This window comes from Pan paniscus, chromosome 13 (genome assembly GCF_029289425.2).
Source record: "Pan paniscus chromosome 13, NHGRI_mPanPan1-v2.0_pri, whole genome shotgun sequence".
Classification (NCBI taxonomy): Eukaryota; Metazoa; Chordata; class Mammalia; order Primates; family Hominidae; genus Pan; species Pan paniscus.
In genome coordinates, this window is record NC_073262.2 from 71875360 (window position 1) to 71896374 (window position 21015).

The 21015-nt window shown below is 38.6% G+C and overlaps 1 protein-coding gene across 1 annotated transcript in view; it reads right to left on the minus strand.

Moving 5' to 3' along the window:
* Positions 1 to 21015, minus strand: part of LRP2 (LDL receptor related protein 2) — a 237804-nt gene that overhangs the window by 84167 nt on the left and 132622 nt on the right. Inside the window, exons 31-37 of the mRNA XM_003824300.6 lie at positions 20339 to 20467; positions 15024 to 15190; positions 13911 to 14054; positions 9055 to 9164; positions 4860 to 5037; positions 2288 to 2501; positions 600 to 839 (exon numbers count right to left, since the gene is read on the minus strand). Of these exons, the coding sequence (XP_003824348.3) occupies positions 600 to 839; positions 2288 to 2501; positions 4860 to 5037; positions 9055 to 9164; positions 13911 to 14054; positions 15024 to 15190; positions 20339 to 20467 (1182 nt within the window). The remainder of the gene's footprint in view (positions 1 to 599; positions 840 to 2287; positions 2502 to 4859; positions 5038 to 9054; positions 9165 to 13910; positions 14055 to 15023; positions 15191 to 20338; positions 20468 to 21015) is intronic.

Below are 21015 nucleotides of genomic sequence, written 5' to 3' on the forward strand. Positions count from 1 at the left end.
GTGATCATTCTATACATTCACAGTATGTAAGCACAAAGTGCTGCAAAAATATGATTACTAAAGAGGGACTAACACTGTGAACTCTTTTGCTTCAATTCACCAAATATATATTAATAAATCATATTTGTGGACTATTTCATTACCATATTAAATAGTAGTATACCTTCTACCGTAAATCTCCATTAATAATCAGAAATAGGGCACAGTTCTTCGGAACACCAACTCTGTAGTACTTCTTGCAAACCCATCCTACATTCTATATTGCTCTGGGCCTGTGCTTCTTAGCGTGATCCATGGGCCAGCACCATCAGCATGCCCTGGGAGCTTATTAGGAGTGCAGATTCTCTGGCCCTACCCTAGACTACAAAATCAGAAAAATCTGGGGACGAGGTCTGGCGTTGTGTTGGCGTGAGCCCTCCAGGTGATTCTGAGACACACTAAAGTGTGAAAAACACTTTAGGCTGTGCCAGTTGATTTAAAGGGAAAGGAAAGCTTCATTATGCACTGAATCCACACATGAAGAAATGTTTTCATGGCACCAGGGATTTCAACCTGGTGCCAGATGAAGTCAAATCTTACTTATATTGGAGTTGGCATACCTTGGCCTGCCACCGGCACCATGGTTTCTGAATGATCTGACAATTCCAAGCTAAAGCCTCTGATTGCAGACAGCATCGAAACAACAATGAAAGAGTTATATGGAGAGCAGGACCGATTATCAGGATTGAGTTTAAATCCAGTGGCACAGGCGCAGGAAAACAATCCTCCTGGTACAGGCAGGCAAATCTGCTGACAGGCATTCATGTTGTTGCTACAGCCATTTGAGGATTCGGCGGCATCTAAATGAAAACAAAATCCATTTGTAACTTTTGATCCTAGCTACTCGCCACCCCATCTCAAATTTCTTTAATTGGGTCACCAAATAATTTATTCTAAAAATTAATAACCAACATATAGTAGCTGAGTTAGCAATCTAAAAACAACATTGGAGAGACTAGAGCTTATACAATAACACCTAAAGGTATGAAACCAGTAACCCAACTATTGTATAATAGTTAGAGAATGGGGCTTCAATTGTTTTCTTCTACAAATCATGCGAGGATTAGGGAGGTCAGTATATAAATCTGCTCATAATTTGCCTATGAACTGGCACTTAAAATAATATGTTCAGTTACATGATCAATAATATGATTTTTTTAAATACATGAAATAAGATTTAAAGAATAATCCTGGAATTAATGGCATTCCCAGTGACTTGGAAGAAACTGGAGACTATTATTCAAAGTGAAGTAACTCAGGAATGGAAAACCAAACATCGCATGTTCTCACTGGTATGTGGGAGCTAAGCTATGAGGACACAAAGGCCTAAGAATGATACAATGGACTTTGGGGACTTGGGGGAAGGGTGGGAGGGGGGCGAGGGATAAAAGACTACAAATAGGGTGCAGTGTATACTGCTCAGGTGATGGGTGCACCAAAATCTCACAAATCACCACTAAAGAACTTACTCATGTAACCAAACACCACCTGTACCCCAAAAACCTATGGAAAAATTTAAAAAAAGAATATTCTTTATAGTAATAAAAAATTAATTTCTACTGCATGTGTTTCTTTCACATGCAGTTAAAAAAAATACCTAGTGATGAACTTAGGTTATAGGACAGGAAACAAATTGTTTGATCATCTTTGGCTGAAGATGAAAGCTATAAAATACATCAAAAAATAATACCTCTATCATACCACTAATTTAAAGGGGTAAATCAGAAATTAGATTATCTTTGAAAAAAATGTTGAAATAGGCAACATCCAAAAGCATTCCTTTTAAGACTAAAAATTCCATCCCATGAGCACTTTCCCAGCAGGCATCCAACTCATATGCCCTGAGCAACTTCTATGTGCCAAGCACTATTCTAATCACCGAGTATTGAGCAGTAAACAAGACAGACAAAATGCCTGCCCGTATGGAGGTTATATTCTAATAAGTAACACAAACAATAGAAAACAGGGAGTTCTATGAAGCAAAAGCAAAGTAAGGAATTGAAAGTAATGGGAAGAGAAAGGGAATAAACTTACTCTGAAGTCAATCTGGCCTTTCAGATGCCAAATTAGCCCTTGGCACTTAACCATGTTTAAGACTTCATTATCATTTTTTAAATATTTCAGGTAATTTCAATTTGTATGCACGTGTATATACGTGAAACTGTGTGTGGGTGTGTGCTTACAAAAGTGAGTTATGTGTGAATATGCATTATACACCCACGAATGTATTTCAGTGACAAATACTTACTGCGTCTGTGATAAACTTGAAGACCCCTCAGATTTGGAACATTATCTCTCAAGACTATTTTGTTGGCCCCAGTGGCCTTGTCAACTCTTTCAATGACCTCATACTGTTCATCAGTATAATAAAGGAAAGAATCATGGACTGCAATTCCCCAGGGGTGGGAAAGCTGGTGTACCAGGATCATTCGATCTGTTCCATCCACGTTTCCTCTTTCAATCTAAAGGATTGGAATTTTCATTAGTTTCATGGATTCATAGTGAAAATTTTGAACATTTAAACACTAATATTCTCCTAATTATAATGTCTCACATTTATACAGCCCTCTATCCCTTACAGAGATTTTTTACATCTATTTTCTGATTTGATCATCACAACCACACCAAGCAGCAGGTCAGGAAAATGTCACTGTGCCCCTTTCATTGATAATGAAGACAGAGCTCACATGAGTCAGTCAACCTTTTCAGATGGCACGGTGAAGAAAAGGGAGCTAAACCACTAGTCCCTGCATGTGATATTCTGGTCAAGGACATACTCAAACATCTAAGTGTGGGCCATTGCACAGGAGCTGACTCACCCTGAGTTTAACACCTTCACCGACAATTTCTGTAATGGAGATTGGAAATATGCCCCCAAACAACCACAGAGGACAGCAAGACAGGACAGGGCCAAAAATGGTGCCATTAAATTTGAACAGATAACAAGCTTTAATCAAAATAGCTTTGGTACACTGGAAAAGAACCACAAGAATAAAGTCCCTAAGGGAAAATGACAAGTAGTCAGCTTCTTCTGGAAGAAAAATGAAATGTAGATGTAGCTGGTTTAATTTCACTCCAAAAACCTGCCTCAAGTGCCTGCTCTGTGCCAGGATCTGGGCTGGGTATTGGTGAGAGACACAGTGTGGCTTTACTGCCATGGCTGAAAAGGGAGCCCAGCAGTTACAAGAGTGGTTATGCCGATGAAACTGATCAAAGTTCTAGAATTTAGAATATAAGAAACATGAGCTTGGAGGAGAGAGTGGAGAGAGTGGAGGCCAGGACCAGATTAGCTGAGCAACCTCACAGAAGTGTTGGGAGCTACTCCTCAGGGCAAGGCTCCAAGCTGAGCCGTGATCCAACTTGCTGACTGTGGCTTTATGAAGAAAACATGTCTCCAACATGAAAGCAGGCTTCACCACTGAAGGCCATGCCTAGTCAAGGCCAGAGAGACATTGCTCAGAATGGTGGAGGTGGCAGAAAAGATCTGGGCATGAGTGACAGGCTGAGGATGGATTGCAGCATTTGGTGATGATTAAACCAGGAGAGTGAAGGAGAAATAAGGGAACTACACTAGGAGAAAGGTTGGAGAGTCACACCACTAACAAGCTCGCAGATTTAGAAGCTGTGCCCTGTCAGATGTGTGTACAGAAACCATACCATGTAACAAGAGCTTCCTTGTCATTGCACACATGCACCCAACTCTGCAAAGTGTTTTCACACACATCATCACTTCTTTTTAATCTCCAAAGCTTACCACCATTATAGGTCCATATTCGGAGTGAAGTTAGTACTTGTTGAACAAACAATGAACTGAAAGCCAAACCTACTGCACAATATTATGAAAAGCATCAATGTCAAGGATCTGAAGTAACTACTGTTAAATAGCAAGGAAGGGACTAGCATATATTCAGTTCAGCACCCAAAGCAATGCTTCATCAATAATTATTATTGAGCATTGTCTATGTGCTTAGCCCCAGCTCAGTGAAGGTCAAATCCTATTTCAATGAGTGAACGAGACTTTATAGTTTCTGCTTCTTATTGTAGAATATAATGAACCCAACCTTGGAGTTGAAAATCACCACTAAAGAAAGTTTCACATGTGCATTAATCATGTTAAAATATTAGAGAAGAATGTGTAGCTACGAGGGGATGCTGAGTTCAGAACCTTGCTACATAAATAAATAGATATACATACATACATACACACACACATAGGTAGATACATAGAATATACCTATATCCTATACAGATAAATTCTATATTCTATATATAATAGATATATATTCTGTATTCTATAAATATATATTCTATATTCCATAATATATATTCTATATCTACATAGATCATATATAGAATCTATATAGATTCTATATACCATATAGTATAGATACATACTCTATATTTTATATATATATATTCTCTTCATATATATAGGTATATGTATATTCTCTATAATTGGAGAACCCAGAGTACTTTCAAAGAAAAACACTGAAATCACTAAACCATGAAAGAAATGGCTCTGAAATGACAAGTAAGAAATGACAAATGGAATTAATTTATCCTGAAGAAAAACAAACGTTGGTGGGAAAATTAATAAACATTACCCTATAGGGAACTATGCACATACTATAAAGAACTGGACTTCAGCTAGGGGCGAGGTATGTGCAAGGGAGAGAAGTTATTGGGAGAAGAGGCAATGAAACACTGGTACAAGTTACCAAGTAAGATTGTTCAAGAACCACTGCCTGACAGCTCAGAACACTCAGCATCAGCTACACCAGCTCAGCACAAAGACCAAAAGACTGAAAGGGTGCTCATACCACTCCTCTTCCAGTGACTGCCCAGTAGAGTTTCTGCTCTTCGATGTCAAGAGTGACACACTCCAGGTGTTCGAGGTTCCCAGTAAAGAGAGTTTTCACAGATGTGCCATCCATGTTAGCACTGGCGATCTTGGCAGGAACCCCACTGTCAGTTCCTTGGTCTGACCAGTACAGCTTCCTACAACCATGAAAAAAACCAGCATGTAACAAAACAGAAGGTGGGTTTGAGTCAATGACATAAATGACAATGTGTATTACTTGTCCTCAAGATGCTCACAATACAATGGGCAAAGGCTGAAAATCAATATCTTGTTGCATACAATGTAGAGGGGTACTTCACCAGTGTTCTACCAATGTCGGTATATTTCCTAGCTATAATTGGAGTAGAGGCCATTTAAAATGGTGTCTGGAATAAGAAGCTAGGGTTTCCCACTGGCAGCTGAACTTTTAGCATGGTCAGGTGTGTGGGAAGCTTATGACAAGGAAGAAACCTACATCAATAATCCCTCCATCTTCAGTACATAGTGAAGGCCAAAGCTAATATAAAAAGCTGCCAAGTACACTCCCTGATCACTCACCAGGCCTCATTCAATTATTCTCCAAATCACCATCTACCACAAGACCGGCTACTTAATTACCTAACCTGATTTCTGTGATGAAAAATGCAAAGAGTTTTGAAAACTGACACAGAAAATAGGAGAAATAATGAGTAACACTTTTCTGTGAGAGTGGAATCTCATTATCATGCTGTTATGGGGTAAGGAAGACTTCTTTTTTCTTTCTATTTCACAGCGATCAGGTACGCATGAACCATAATCACCACACAGCATTGCCAAATCCATGATATATCAAAATGTATTAAAATATATTAAGGGCTGTTTTCCATTTCCACTGAAGACGTAAGTTCTAGACTTGAACCCAACTTTTAATTCCTTTTGATTGCACCTCCTTCTATATCTTCAACAGACAATTATCCTACATTCTTTTCTGAAAAGTCCTCAAACCCCTTCATTTAAATAGTCTTTATTCACCTACCTCTTCCACCACCAAATCAATATACCCGTCCTTTGAATTTCATCTTCAACTCTAAACTTCTCCGCCTCTAAGTTCTCAAACTCTGAAATGCTCTGCTTCGACCAAAAACTCTCATTTCTTCCTTGCTTTAACTTTTCCTATTAAACTTGTTCTTTGCCCTTAAGCCCTGCCTGAGCTCCCAACCCTCCAGTCCTTCTACACCTGGACATCATATGTAACCATTTCAACAATATTCTTATTTATTCTTTTGGGTTCCCATTGTGTTTAAGCTAATCTCCAACCCTGGGTTTCTGCCCTTTTTTTTCTTTCTCCTCTCCCATTTCAGGGTACCAAGAGTTTCCTGGACATAGCACAAAACTTTCGTGAATTCTGAATTCACTAAAAATCTAAGTTCCCTAATCTAAGGTGAGGATTCTCATCCTCCCTAGCAGACTTTATATCATGTTCCGCATATTGACTATTTCAAGTCATTCCTGTTCTTCATAAATTTCTAATTCCTTCCCCATAACTTTCACTCTCAATCAATTATTTCTTCATCCTTGATCTTTCATCTGCTGCTAAAGAATACACTCAGGTTTCTCTATTCTGAAAGACATTTTCCTGTTACATTTTGACCTACAAGTTTATCTTTCTCTAACTTTCCAATACAAGATTCTTAAAAGAGTATTCACATTTCCTCATCCTCCTTCCATTCTTTTAACTTCTACTATCTCTATTCAACATCCTCTCTTGAGACCCTGTAATTGCCTCAGCTCTTTATTAGTGATCATCCACAAAGATATTTTTCTGCAACAACTGGTTCAATAACATTTATCACAACTTTATCAAGACTTTCTCTTCACTGAGAATCCAAGACATTAGATCCTCAAGTCTCTGTCTTGTTTCTCCTCCTATGTCCTCTGACAAAATTCTAAGCTCTTCTAATTGTCTCCCAACCCAGCTGGGTTGCTCTTAGTCACTTGAACAAACCCTCAATTTTCTGTCCCTTTGCTCTTGACCTTCCATCCTTCATATCGCCTGATATATCTTAAAAGCTAGCTCTGCCCAGTGAAATTCTAGGTATGCTTTAAGATCCAGTCCAAATGATATCTCTTCCACCAAGCTGAAATGTCACCTCTTTATAGCACTATCATCCCAATTCTTTTAGCCTCTCTTGTGGCTCTTAATCTTATATGAACCTGGGTTATTGTTATTTATACACAGGCCTTATCCTCCTTACTAAGCCATAAATCCTTAAGGTTGCAAATTAGGTCTTTAATCTTTGTATCCACCCTCTGAACTCCCCACCATGGCCCCATGAAAGAGACTGCCTCCACTTGCCAAAATTAATGTCTTCCTCTTCTCTCTGGGTAAATAGGTGGACTGCATGTCCTTCCGTGCAGTTAGCTGTGGCCATGTGACCCAATTCTAGCTTAAGGAGTCTGAGCAGAAGTGGCGTGCACTACTTGTAGACCTGGCTCATAAAAACCTCCCAGCAAATTTCTGAATGTTCTTTCCTTTACTGCTCGAAAGATCTTGATACTCAGAATGACCTAGGAAGCCTCCTACTGAAGATGGCAGAGCATCCATCAGCCTGGGTCCTGAATGACTATGTAGAGTAGAGCTTCCTCCCATCTTCTGCCCAAACCCCACTGCCCATATAAAAGACAAAAAAATTTCTATTTTCTTTGAGCCATTACATATTTAGGAGTTTATTTGCTTCAACAGTTAGCTGTCTTAACTAACACACCACCCAACAAAGGTACACAATGCAGAAATGTCTGATAAATGAAAAACAAATAATGAGTGAGCCTGAGTTTCAAAAGTAGAATTTCGAACCTAAGACAGTCCTTCTTCTAGAAAGAATAACTGAAAACTAGTACAAGCCAGCAGGCACAGAATAGAATGTTTGCTTCTTGTGCCCTTTAAGAATTGGATTTGGTTTCCATGTCATCCTTATTTGAAACAGAGCGCTAATACAAATTACTTCTTCAGTGCCCTTCTAGGCCTAAGAATCTGATAACTTTCAAACATTAAGCCAAAATCCACTTGGAATGATGCGACAATCTCTTTAAAAAAAAATCAGTGTTCATATTTTACAATTTGTTATTCTGGTTTATAATATGGTATAGTAGATCAACAGAATGAAATAGCCAATCAAACAGACCGGAGGACTCCAGCCTACATCCATTAAGACCATTTTCTCCTAACTGGTCTCCCTGGCCCTGGCCTCTCTCCACATCAATCCTGACCAATTTTTCTAAAACACAAATTTGGTTCTTTCACTCCCTTCCTCAGAATTCCTTGCTAGGAAGAGAAAACCAAATACCACATGTTCTGACTTATAAGTGGGAGCTAAACATTGAGCACACATGGACATACACATGGGAACAACAGACACTGTGGACTACTAGAGAGGGGAGGAAGGGAGGAGGGCATGGGTTGAAAAACTAACTATTGGGTACTATGCTCACTATCTGGGTACAATATACCCATGTAACAAACCTGCACATGTGCCCCCTATATCTAAAATAAAAGTTGAAATTTTTAAAAAAAAATCCCTACTTGCTCCTTATTACTCAAAAGAATAAAGTTCAACTTCTTAGCATGATATTAAAGGCCCTCCTTGATTTGTCCCCAAATGACCTTATCTGTTGTGTCTCCCATGTGGTCAACAGCTCCCTACTCTAAGCCTCTGGTTCCGGCTCTCCCCACAATCCTGCTAAGTGCCGCCATACCCCTGTGCCTTCATGGATCCCTTGGCCTCAAGAGTCACTGCCTGGTTGCAACCCATTCTCCACCTACTAGAAGGCTTCTCATCCTGCAAGCTCTATTGCAAATGTTACATAACCCCTTAGAGCTTTCCGTGTCCTTTCAAAGTCAGAATATATTGTCAATTCTTATAATGCTATTTTAAAATTCCTAAAATTCTTGCTTGTTTGGAATTAATTTTAAATCCAGTGTTGTTCATTTGAAGACCATAGGACAAAATACAAACAATATCCTGCACATTAAATATAGGTCAGAGCTATTTCTCTGTCTCACTGAGATCTATTATTTTTCAAATGTTGACATATGAAATCAGAAGATGTCCTAAATTTGAAATCTTCCATTTTGTCAGACCCTGACATTAACAAGAACAATGCTGCATGGAAGACACGTGCCATTTATGAATACTCACCCACGAGCAGGATCAACAGTTATGCCAATTGGAAAGCCAACTCCAAGAGCTGTCCCATCATTGGCAATCAATGTTTTTCTGTATCTGATATCTCCATGGAGTGTCAAAACCTATAGCATAAAATCACTTATTAGAACTGACTTTCATAAGGGGAACCAAAGGAAACTGAGATGAAGGAGAACTTATATACAAAACAAATTCCAAAGCACAATTAGGGATGGATGAGAGAGGGTTTGCATGAGATTCAGATAATCTATATTGCACTTCAGGGAAATGAGGAAATTAGCTCAATAGAAAATGAGAGTAAGAGCAGCAAAATCACCTCCCAAGTTCCTACTTCCAACTCACCTAAAATTTCAGGAGGGAACATTTTTATGGATAAAAGGAAGATTCAGTTGGGAAAACATACAGAGCCACTGCCTAAAGAAACTGCAAAAATCCTTCAGGAGAGTTAAGAGAAATCTCTGGAAGACAAATGAGAACCCCACAGCTTTCCTGCACCCCACCAAGGCACTCGGTGGCCAGTTACTGCCAACACAGTTGATCAAAATAGTCCAAATTTACTCAGAGGTACAGTGAATTCTGTTCCAAGTCAACAACCTAAACTGAAACACATGAGCTGAAATCTCTGCCCTGCCAGGTCCTGACTGTACAACCTGAGGCAAATAAATTCACCTCTTTGAACTTTATCAGTCAAATATGGAAGGTCTGCGTAGACCTTACGGGACTAAGAGATAATACAGGTAAAGCAGCACACCACCCAGCACAACTATGTTCAATAAACTTCTATTGTTTAATTGGTCCATCTGTTGGTCACTTACTATGTATGAGGTATTAGAGCAAGCATTATTGTATTCGATCCTCACAAACAATTCTGTGAGGTAGATCCCATTATTTTTCTCAATACAGATGGAGAAAAAGAGGCCTACAGAGGTTTAGTGGCTTTCCCAAGGCTGTCTGTGATTATTACTGCTATAATCACAGTGTTAACAGGGCCCTGATACAGCACATAGAAATATAGTTTATTGGACTAGAAAGAAGTTTCTTACAGCAATGAAGCTATTTTAATACGTACCTAAGACAGTCTAACAGACAATTAGTAAGAAATTAGAAAATGTCTGTTGATTTTTGCATTAAGGTTTTTCTATAAAATTGCTTTTCAATACAAATAGATTATTTGTGTTTCTCTGTCTCTCATACATGCGTGTGCACGTGTGTGCATGCATTCACACGCACACATACACACACACACACACACACATATCCTTCTTCTTTCCCTCATTCTTTTCTCTAAATTTTTTTCTCTGCCTATTGTCTGGCATCTTTCACTCTTGCTTGGACTAAGGTAACTTTTCTTTTCTCAGTTTGCCTCTTTCTGCTACAATCTCTCTCCTTTTCCTAAGACTAAGGATCTCTTTGGTTCAAAGTTCCTTTTCTTGTTTTCTGGAATATATAGAGCTCTCTCTCACACGGCCATTCTGTAGGCTTCACAATTCAGCTATAAAATTTCTTTTAGTGGATGGGAACACAGCTACCCCTAGTGGATAACAGTTTCTTCAATGTTTCTCTTATTTTCAAGTTGGAGTTAAACACGAACTACTCTTAGGCAGAAAGGAATATTATACAGGTAAACAGAAAGTGAATACGATTCCTATTTTCTTAATTAATCCAACAATCACCTGGAAGACTTACTTACAATTTAAATGACCTAAGGGGAAACACCAGTAAAACCATTAAAAGGGCAGTTTGCCCTTGGATCATTATTCTCACAGGTCTTTCATGGATCTTCTAAAAATATTGATCATTTGAGGGAAACAGCGCTCTGTATTTACAGGATACCTCAGTGTTATGAAGTACTTTTACTTACTCAGCCATAAACTCCACTGTACAGATGAGAAAACAGGCTCAGAGAAGTTAAGTAATTTGTCCAAGGTCGAAAAGCTCATGAGTGGAGAAAATGCAGTGTTGTCCCCAGTCATAAAATGCATTTCCATGTTTCAGGGTCTTTATTCAACTGTTTTTCTCTCCTGGGACACCTTTTCCCTACGTCTTCACTTGGCAGAAATAAAAACAGTCATCCCCCTCATCCATGGGGGACAAATTCCAAGATCACCAATGGATGCCTGAAACCTCAGATAGTACTGAACGCTATATATACTATATTTTTTCCTACACATACACACCTATGATAAAGTTTAATTTATAAATTAGACATGGTAAGAGATTAACCATAATCTGAAAATAGAACAATTATAAAAATATACTGTAATAACAATTACGTGAATGTGGTCTCTCTCTCTCTCCTCCCTTTTAAATATCTTATTGTGCTGTACTCACATATTCTCAGGCCACTGCAGGTAACTGAAACCTCGGAAAGTGAAACCCTCCGATAAGGAAGGATGTATTAGTTATCTTTCAAGACTCAGCTCACAAGTAACCATGAATGGGAAGTCTGCATGCTCTCTCCCCTCACTTATACCTCTGCCTCCAATCACTAGCACTTTATATTCACTGGCCTTATCACACTTACGACACTGGAGCACAGGTATTTGTTTATGTATCCATCTCACAGATATGTGAGCTACTTAAAGACAGAAAAAAAATGTTTATTCATCTTAGGATATCCAGGATCAACTGATCCATAGAAAGCATTTCCTAGTGCTCATTAAATGAATGAATAAAATGAGCAAGCAACCCAGACTCAAAGCCAGGTCTCTGGACTCCAAATCAAAATATCTTTCTTCTGTACCACACTGCATCAGGGCATAATTAGAAACTTTTGGTTCATGTGGTTAAAGTGGTCTTACCATTCCATACACACATGCATGCTCAGTTATTCTCCAACTGGCCGCTACTGCATTGTACCTAACACTAATGGGAAAGACACGTTCCCTGCTTTTGGAAAACTATCAGTTTAAAAGAAAAGAACCCCATTTACTAATCAAGAGACCAAGAGATAAAATAAGAGCATATTAATTGCCATTTGGAATTAAGACAGCTTTGCACTGGGTGGACTTTAGAGAGATGTGAGTTTGGTGGTAAGGGTCTTAGGCAGTAGATGTTGCCTGTGTTTAATGGGAGGATGATAGTCTTAGTTGAAATCATGAAAAGTATTTTCTGCCACTGTCAAAGAGGGTTAAACCAGTCTGGATTGCCGGAGTTGTAGTTTATAAAAGTGCAAAGAGAGAATACTGCTCAGGAATTAGAGCAGCGAAGCTGACCATTTAAGACAACTTCTTAGCTTCTGTGGGCCTTGGTTTCTGATGTAAAAAAAAAATTAAAGAAAGAGCTTGAACCAGAGGAGCCTCCAAGGGGTCCTTCATGTTAATACCTGATGATTCTACCTGGCTTGAGATACTTGTGCACACTGCAAATTTCCCTCTCATCACAAATGGCTACCAGACCTGCCTGCCCTCGGGAATGTTTCGAGGATTAAATTAGATGCTAGTGAAAGATCTTTGTAAACTCAAGCGCTGTTCCAGTGAGAGCTCTTTTCTCTGCCTGGGACACCTTTTCCCTATTTCTTCATTTGGCAGAAATAAAAACAGTCGTCTGCACTCATCCATGGGGGATACATTCCAAGATCACCAATGGATGCATGAAACCTCAGATAGTACCGAACTCTACATAGGCTGTGTTCTTAGTCTACAGAGAGTGCTTTTTAGTATAGATAGGTGCTCTAAATTAGCCACCAGGCTGCTGTGCGCCTTGCTCATCTTCAGTATCTTTCTGAATGCTCCAGAGAAAAACCGTCTTGCCAGCTGGTGCCCACCTAAAGCAGTGGATTGTCAGGGCTCTGCTAACTATCCCCCTCCAAAAACTTCTCCTTGCTTTGGGAAGTTTCACTTTCAAAATTATTGTGAATTAATAATCCCTTCCATGTTTTACCCTTCTCTCAGAGTGGAGCAAACCAACACTAGTCAAGTTACCTCTGACTTACTTCATGTGATTTCATACCTATGCCTCATCTAGAATTTCTTCTGGGAATTAGAGTAAAAAGAACACTTATCTTGAAGAAGAGAGTATCAAAGGAATTAGAATCAAGTTTCTACTTTCTGTTTTGCTGTTAGAAAAACTGTACTGGAGCCATAGAAAGATTTCCATCTAAGAACAGAGGCAAACTATAAATTTGGTTGAGAACTGAAATAGCATTGAAGATTAGATGAGGAAACATAGTAAAATTCCCTGCTTACCATAATCTTCCCTTTATGTTGAATTCCTTATGCAACTTTTATTTATCTTCTTATATATTATTTTGTAAATTACCTAAAATACTTTTATAGCAACAAGGTAGTATTGATAATTAGGAGGAAACAAAATAGAGCAATAGAAAGCTCAAATAATTTATTTTTGCCAGCCAGGCATGGTGGCTCACACCTATAATCCCAACACTTTGGGAGGTCAAGGCGGGTGGATCACTTGAGCTCAGGTGTTCAAGACCAGCCTGGCCAACATGGTGAAACCCCGTCTCTACTAAAAATACAAAAAATTAACTAGGCTTGGTGGTGCACGCCTGTAATCCCAGCTACTCGGGTGGCTGAGACAGGAGAATTGCTTGAACCCAGGAGCCAGAGGTTGCAGTGAGCCAAGGTCTTGCCACTGCACTCCAGCCTGGGCAACAGAGTGAGACTTTGTCTAAAATAAATAAATAAATAAATAAAAATAAATAAATAAAAACATTTTAAGGTGGTTTTCCTCTTTCACTTCAGAGACTTTGATAGTTAACACTAATATCTTTTCCCTTTTTCTTTTTGCTTAAAAATGATTCCAAAATCCACATGAGATCTATTCCTGAGACTAGAGTTTACATCAATCTAAATCCAATGTTTGTGTAAGTAGTATTATGGAATCATTACCTCGATTGACTGAGTTCTAGGATTGGTAGAATAAAGGTTTCTTGAAATCCAATCTAAGGCCAGGTTCATAGACGGCCCCACCATAGATATAGAAGCAAATACTGTCCTGTTGGTGCCATCTGTCTTCACTCTGTGAATTTCACCCTGGAAAGAAAGACAAGGGGAGGTGAGTGGTTCCAAGGCCATGGCTCCTGCAAAAGAACCCTTTCTTCACTGTGGCTACTGCCAGCTGCTGTATTTCTTGAACACTCCTTACACTCAGAGGAAAGGCAAACAAAGGTTCAGCACCACTGGGTAGGCTTCAAACGATTTTTCAGTGTGTCACAGGAATACACAAGGCTTACCATTCAGGCTATCTCCAGTACTGGCTACAGAGATAGTTCTTAACTACCACAAGCATACGAGTCATGAGGAAAAACCCAAGTCACAGATGTGGATCAGAAGGCCAGGAGTATATTTTGTATATAGGTGACAAACATGAAACACAAAGATTTTTCTTCTCTTCCTCCTTTATAGTCTTCTTGCCCTTTCCCTATTCTTACAGGTTTTTTCCCTGAAGGCTGAAGAAAATGACCTCTGAGGAAGAGAACTGGAGAAGTGTTCATTCTTACCCTAGAGGCAAATATTCTAAAGGATTCTAAAGGAAGGCCCCAGCACCATATCAAATGCTTTCACTAAATTCCCTTAGGGAACTACTACTTTTGTCTTGAGTTTTTATCATTTTTATATTCATCGAATATTTTCTACTAGCTTAAGACTCCTCTAGGGGCAAGCATTGTGACTGCTGCTTCTTGGCATGTATTCTGTGGTTAGAAGCAGGTAATTCAGTGCAGGGCAAATCATAGGCACTTCTGGAAAATACTTGCTGAATGAGTAAATAATACACAATAGCTTAAATTTGTTTCTTATTCTAAAGCTAAAGAGTGTTATGATTTTTGCTCCAGGCCAAGCTCACATTTATACCCCTCATTGAATCAAAAAACTTAGGGATAAATTTATTTCCACATTGTTTCCCTTTTACTCACATGACAAAAGTTTGCTTATAAGAAAACATCAGTGCAGGCAGGCTCTTCAAGAATAAATTATATACTTTGAATGTTATTCAAAACTTACTGGATTTTCAACCCAATAGATGTATTGCTCAGCGTCATCAAATTCAACATCTAAACCATTCTGTATCCCTGCTATGGGGACCATAGCATCATTGCTCTTCACCTCAGGATTAAGGGAGATTCCAAAAATTATATGTTGCCTTACAGTTATTAAGAAAGGTTGATCATCTGTGAAAATAGAAGAATATCAGTCAAAATCATATCCCACTATTCCCAGACATTTAGAGTAATGGAAGGCAATAGCCTGTTACCATCATATGGGCTAAAATGACATTGCAGCATTGCAGCAATAAATATAATGTACTTCATCAGACAAGCATGGGCCTTTCCCAGGGTTTCAGTGGGCTGCTGGACCACAAGACCTCCAACCCCACATACAATGCTGTCTGGACTTTTTCAAGGCAGGTTGGTATTTATCTTACTCTTCATTAAGTCCTTACTTACACTAATAAACCACCCATGTTTGCTAAACCTCACAGACAGGAAGTTCTTCCACTTCTACACACAGACAAACCTCACTCACACTGATCTCAGGGAAAGGAGAGTTGAGTTTTGAAAAAAAAAAAAAGTGAAAAAAATCATTTAGACTATTCTTGTGAAAGGCAGCTTACTAGTTTTAAGAATGTTCCAAAAATAAAACAACACTACAAAGTGTTGCCTAGTATTTATTGAGACTTTAATAAATAAATCCAATGTATAATCCTATCAGTTGTTACTTGACTAGTGTCTCTCTTCCCTATAAGATTTTAACTCCCAAAGGTCAATGACTGTGTCTGATTTGCTCATTATTGTGTCCCAGGGCCTGGTACTCAGAGCCTGGCATAAAATAGTTGCCCAATAAATGTTTGCTAACTAAATGGATGACCATATGACTGCATTAATGGATGAATGTATAAGTGAATAAGTAAACAGTATCTTCCAAAGTTCTCAAAACTGTCTACACATTGTAATTTAAACATTCCCATAATATCTTAAACTATCAGTTCACTTATCTCCTTAATAGATAATAAAAGTTCCTTTTTCAAAAATAATTTAATATTTATCCTGATCCCCATCAAGAGTAGGGTTTTAAAATTCCTCTCTGCGAAAAGGAAAACTTTTGAATCTAAGTTTTGGGTTAAGATATATGTATAAGATATATCACATATTAAGACAAAGTATGAAATGATCAATCATTACACAACTTTCATAAGCTAAAAATGATGTTTTCATTATTTTTATAATCCGGGAAGCTTTCCATCTTCAGCAGGATGACTTGGTCATTTTTTCTTTACTTATTTTCACATCTCATTAGCTTTTTCTTGTTCCTATCATTTCTATTACTGAGAAATAACCCAGTCTTTATTAACCTAGGACAAATGTAAATTTAGTCTAATGTAAATTTCGCAACTATTAATGCTTTACATTTTTCAAGTACTACAATGTAGAGTCTTCCACAACAAGCCTGCAAAGTTGTTTTCAGCTGGAGCAAATGAGATTTGCAGGAGCTCTGTGATTTCTACAGGAAACAGTAATAGGAGATGGACCCTGGCTCATTCACTTCCAGGCCCTTCTTCTCTCAGCTGCTCCACATTGCCTCTCTTCTGAACAACTGCAATTGCAATAAAAATCGCCTCTCATTGATTGAGAATATGCGCCATACTGCATGCATCAGGTAAGTATCTCCCTTAATTTATCTCCCTCAAGTCTCCTAATCTTGTTTGTTAGATAGGTCCTCCCTCAATCTGCAAATAAGACACAAAGAAATCAAGCAATTTAAACAAGGTCACAGAACCAGGACTCCTGGACTCCAAAATCTACGTTTTTCATCACTACACTGCAAATACCGCAGGCCAGGTACTATTTCTTGAGTATCAAATTACCACTCATTTCATTTGGTTTAACTGCAACAGTAAAAAAAAAAAAAAAAAAAAAAAAAAAAAAAAAAGCTAGATTATGAGTTTCAGCTGTACCAAGAAATTATATTGAGATGATATTTAATTATTTATTGATTATCTGTTATTAATGTTCACTGGCTCAGTAGAAACTATCTCTGTCCCAGTTTTATGGGGGACTTTAAATTTTTACTCACTTACTTAAGATCTGATCCTGCCCTTTTGAATGGGTCATCTCCCTTTGCTTAATTGGAATAATTCTCAACCAAAGCATTGTTTAGGGCCTAAAAACTTTGCATATCTCATCCATTATGCATGGGCCTTCTTGACTCTTCCATAGTGCTCTTCCCTTAAGCACCACCCGCTTCTACTGCTTCCTGGGGATCATGTCTCAAGCCCTTTATCTGATAACTGCTGATGTACTGAGAACGTTTACCACCAATGAACATTTGCAAGCAATGGACCAGAGAACAGGATCTCCTGCAATGCTGCGCTGGCTGAAACTGTGAGCGTCATGGTGGGGGATGATGCCAGGGGAGTAATAGAAAGGAACTGGCCAGTAAGACAACAGGTGGCGCAGGGAGATGCCTGAAAAGTGCTATATGGGAAAGCAAAAAGAAGTGACTTCACAACACTGCACACATTTCTACGGAGCAAACGGGTAAAAATCAGAGGACTGGGGAAGTAACAAAAATGGATATTGGGGAGCTTGTCATTCACTCAATATTTACTGAGTGCCACCATGTACCACGAAGTGCCACAGGCAATAAGCATACATCTACAGACCAGGTAGAGGCTTTATCCTCAAGGAACGCAGCATCTAGAGGGCAAGACCAAGTATATGAGCCCTTACAATTAATTATGACAATGGCATGAAGGGGTAGGCACAGAATCATCTAGGGTTGGATGGAAAGGAATTCAGGAGGTGGTGACGGTTAAGTAGGTCAGTGTGTCTCTGTCTTTTGAAGTTAAAGATCATCTCTTCATTTCTATTTTCCATGTCATAATCCCATTAATGTTAGTGTCAGCAGAGTCACGAAGACACTATAGTCAGGAAAGAGAACTCAGTGTTGTAATTGAACGACAATATATATGACCCCCAAACCTAGGTCCTCCTTAAGACATACCCTGCACAAGCTGATCAGCACTGCAGCCTTCCCTGGAGCAAGGACAAGGAGTGTCCTCTTATCTTGCACAAAATCACTGAAGCAAGTGCCTTGTACCCCTGAGACCGAGTCAGAAGTCTATTTGTATTTGGAGTAATTTTAGGGGTGCTGAGGTGATGTTTGGCTTGAGTTTTGTTTGTTCATTTGGTTTTGGCATTGTGGGGAATGTCTTTTCTAAAGAATTTAAAAAGTCTCATACAGAGAAAGCACTCATTATAACATAAAATTAGAAATAAGTAGAACCATCTCATAATTCCCCTATCCAACTATAACCACTATTGGCACTTGTGTGTTTTTGCTTCCAGAAACTTGTGTGTTTTTTAATGCATGTTTTTACAAGGCCAATATTGTGCAATATCTGCTTCTTTTACTTAACAGCATCACAGAAGCACTTCTACATATATTCCAGCCTCTTAGTAAACACTAGTTTAAAAGCTATTCAACAATCAAATCAAGTAAAATGTTTCCACCTATAAATGTTAACAAGTTTTCTAAACTTCTTGTTGGGAAAAAAAAAAATGTGGAAACCTTTTTTCATTTAACATATATTGGCAATCAGTTACTCAGCTGGTGCTCTGAAACCTACTGGGAAATACTTAAAAAGTTCCACTTCAGTAAAGTCAACCCATGAGAAAACCACTAGTGGAATTATTTGTGAAACAACAAAAGGCACTATTTAAAATTAACACTTATCAATCATCATCAGAGAGTAATATTGATTACACCAACCCCCAATGTGCAATTCAACAATCTTTGTGTGCTGAAAGAATGCTTTGTATCCGAAATGTCTACAGCCCAGTTTAATCTTCTCCTGAAAGACTCTAGGGACACACTAAATTAAACAATGTCAATGAGGATTAGGTACATAATAAGTCTCTGAGGAAAAATGGCAAGTGCCAGTCCCTCTGTGAGAATTACCAATAATTAAAATCTTTCATCATGAAAGTATCATTGCACAATATTACATGCTGATGGAATTTGATTTTCAGTAAGCCTACATCTGCATAATATCTAAACACTAAAAGTTTCCTGAATTCAGTATATATTTTGCATTCTAGATTAGGACTAAATGTCCTTCTAGATTAGGACTCTATTATCTCTTAATTTAGGAATATGTGATCATTAAACATTTAAGTTGAACTTGTCTACAGCAATTTTCATCAGTATCAAAATATATTCATTCAGTTCTCTTCACTGAGAAATGAAAGGGAACTTGGGTTTAGAGTAACTTCTTAGATTTTTAAGCAATAAGGAATTATATTTTTAAGTGTATTATATACAAGTACACACTCCAGAAGAAATCTCTTTTGTGAACTGGATGCAACTTTTCCTTCTTTTCTTACTCCCTTAAGTACTTGGTATAATCCTCCACACACTCTTCAATCGACCCAATAAAATATCTCTAGGATGAGATAAATATTAAATTGCTCAGTCACTTGTAATATCTCATACCGACACAATTCTCCTTCTTAAAGTATCAGATGGTAATAGTAACAGTACTGAAATTGGAGTCAGAAGACCCAGGCTAGAACACTCATTAACTATTGGTTATAAGAATAAAAATGAGACAATGGAGCCAGGTGCAGTGGTTCACGTCTGTAATCCCAGCACTTTGGGAGGCTAAGGCAAGTGGATGGCCTGAGGGCAGAACTTGGAGACCAGCCTGGGCAACATGGCAAAACCCGGTCTCTACAAAAAATACAAAAATTAGCCGGGTGTGGTGGCGTGCACCTATAGTCTCATCTACTCAGGAGGCTGAGGTGGGAGAATCACAGGGGCCCGGAAAGTGGAGGCTACAGTGAGCTATGATTACGCCATTGCACTACAGTCTGGGCATCAGAGCAAGACCCTGTCTCAGAAAAAAAAAAAAAAAAAAAGAAAGAAAAAAGAAAAAAAAAGAGGGAGAAAGAGACAATGGACATGAAAAATGAAGCTGTACACAAACGTTGAGAATGTTTACTTCTTAGGTGAAGAATTTGGAACTTCCCATTATCATGGCTTGTCAGAGAAGTCTAACTGTACCCAGGTGAGAGAAAATATGAGGTTACAGATTGTTCAATTACATGCACAGATAACATTAGTTCCATATACAGAAACTATATTACAACCAAGGCACACAGTGACATCACCCCATACAACACACATCATTCTGCAGACACCTGAGGAATCAAAGGACACAGCACATGTTCAGTCGCAATTGGGTTTAGAGTTTCCACTACTTGGCACAAACTATGACCAGTTCCATCTTCGGAGCTCACATAAGGAGCATACTATACCTCTCAAGCAATTCAGGAGATCAGGAGACAGACTCCATCCTGAAGGACAAACACAGGAGTAAAAATGAGGCCCCTGTGAGGAAAGCAGGCAGAGATGGCTGCAGCGGGAAAAGGCACATGGATTCACGGCTGCATGAGAAAGAGAAGAAAGCACCAGTAAGTGGAAAACCTCCACATTAAAATCAAAACAGAGTCATGCTCTTAGTGTCCTTCCAGAGGCCCCAGTACAGGGGGGCTTAAGTACGTTGTTACCCCTGTTGTTTTCTTTTGTTTTGTTTTCACTGAACTACTCACACTTTCAACTTCCCTAGCATCAGGCTTTCAACTTAGAATTCATAAGAGACACGAGAGAGGAGAATGACTCAAGGTTACAGATCAATCCAGTCTATAACTGGATTATGAACAAACAGCCACTGAGTAATCTGGAACTTGTAATAGAAATATGATGCCAAATAATCTGTCTCCTTACCTGACCTAAAAGAGATCTTTTTGCATTAAAAAAAAAAGTTGTGTGTTTGATGTGTGACCTTGTAGTTTACCTAGAGTTTTCCAGATTTTGGTTAGATAATAATCTTTTATTTTTCTACTGATGATATCTCTGTGTGTCTCTGCACCTTGAAAATCAGGATTCTGTGTGGTCCCCACACACAGGATGTTTCCTAGATCCTATACATTTT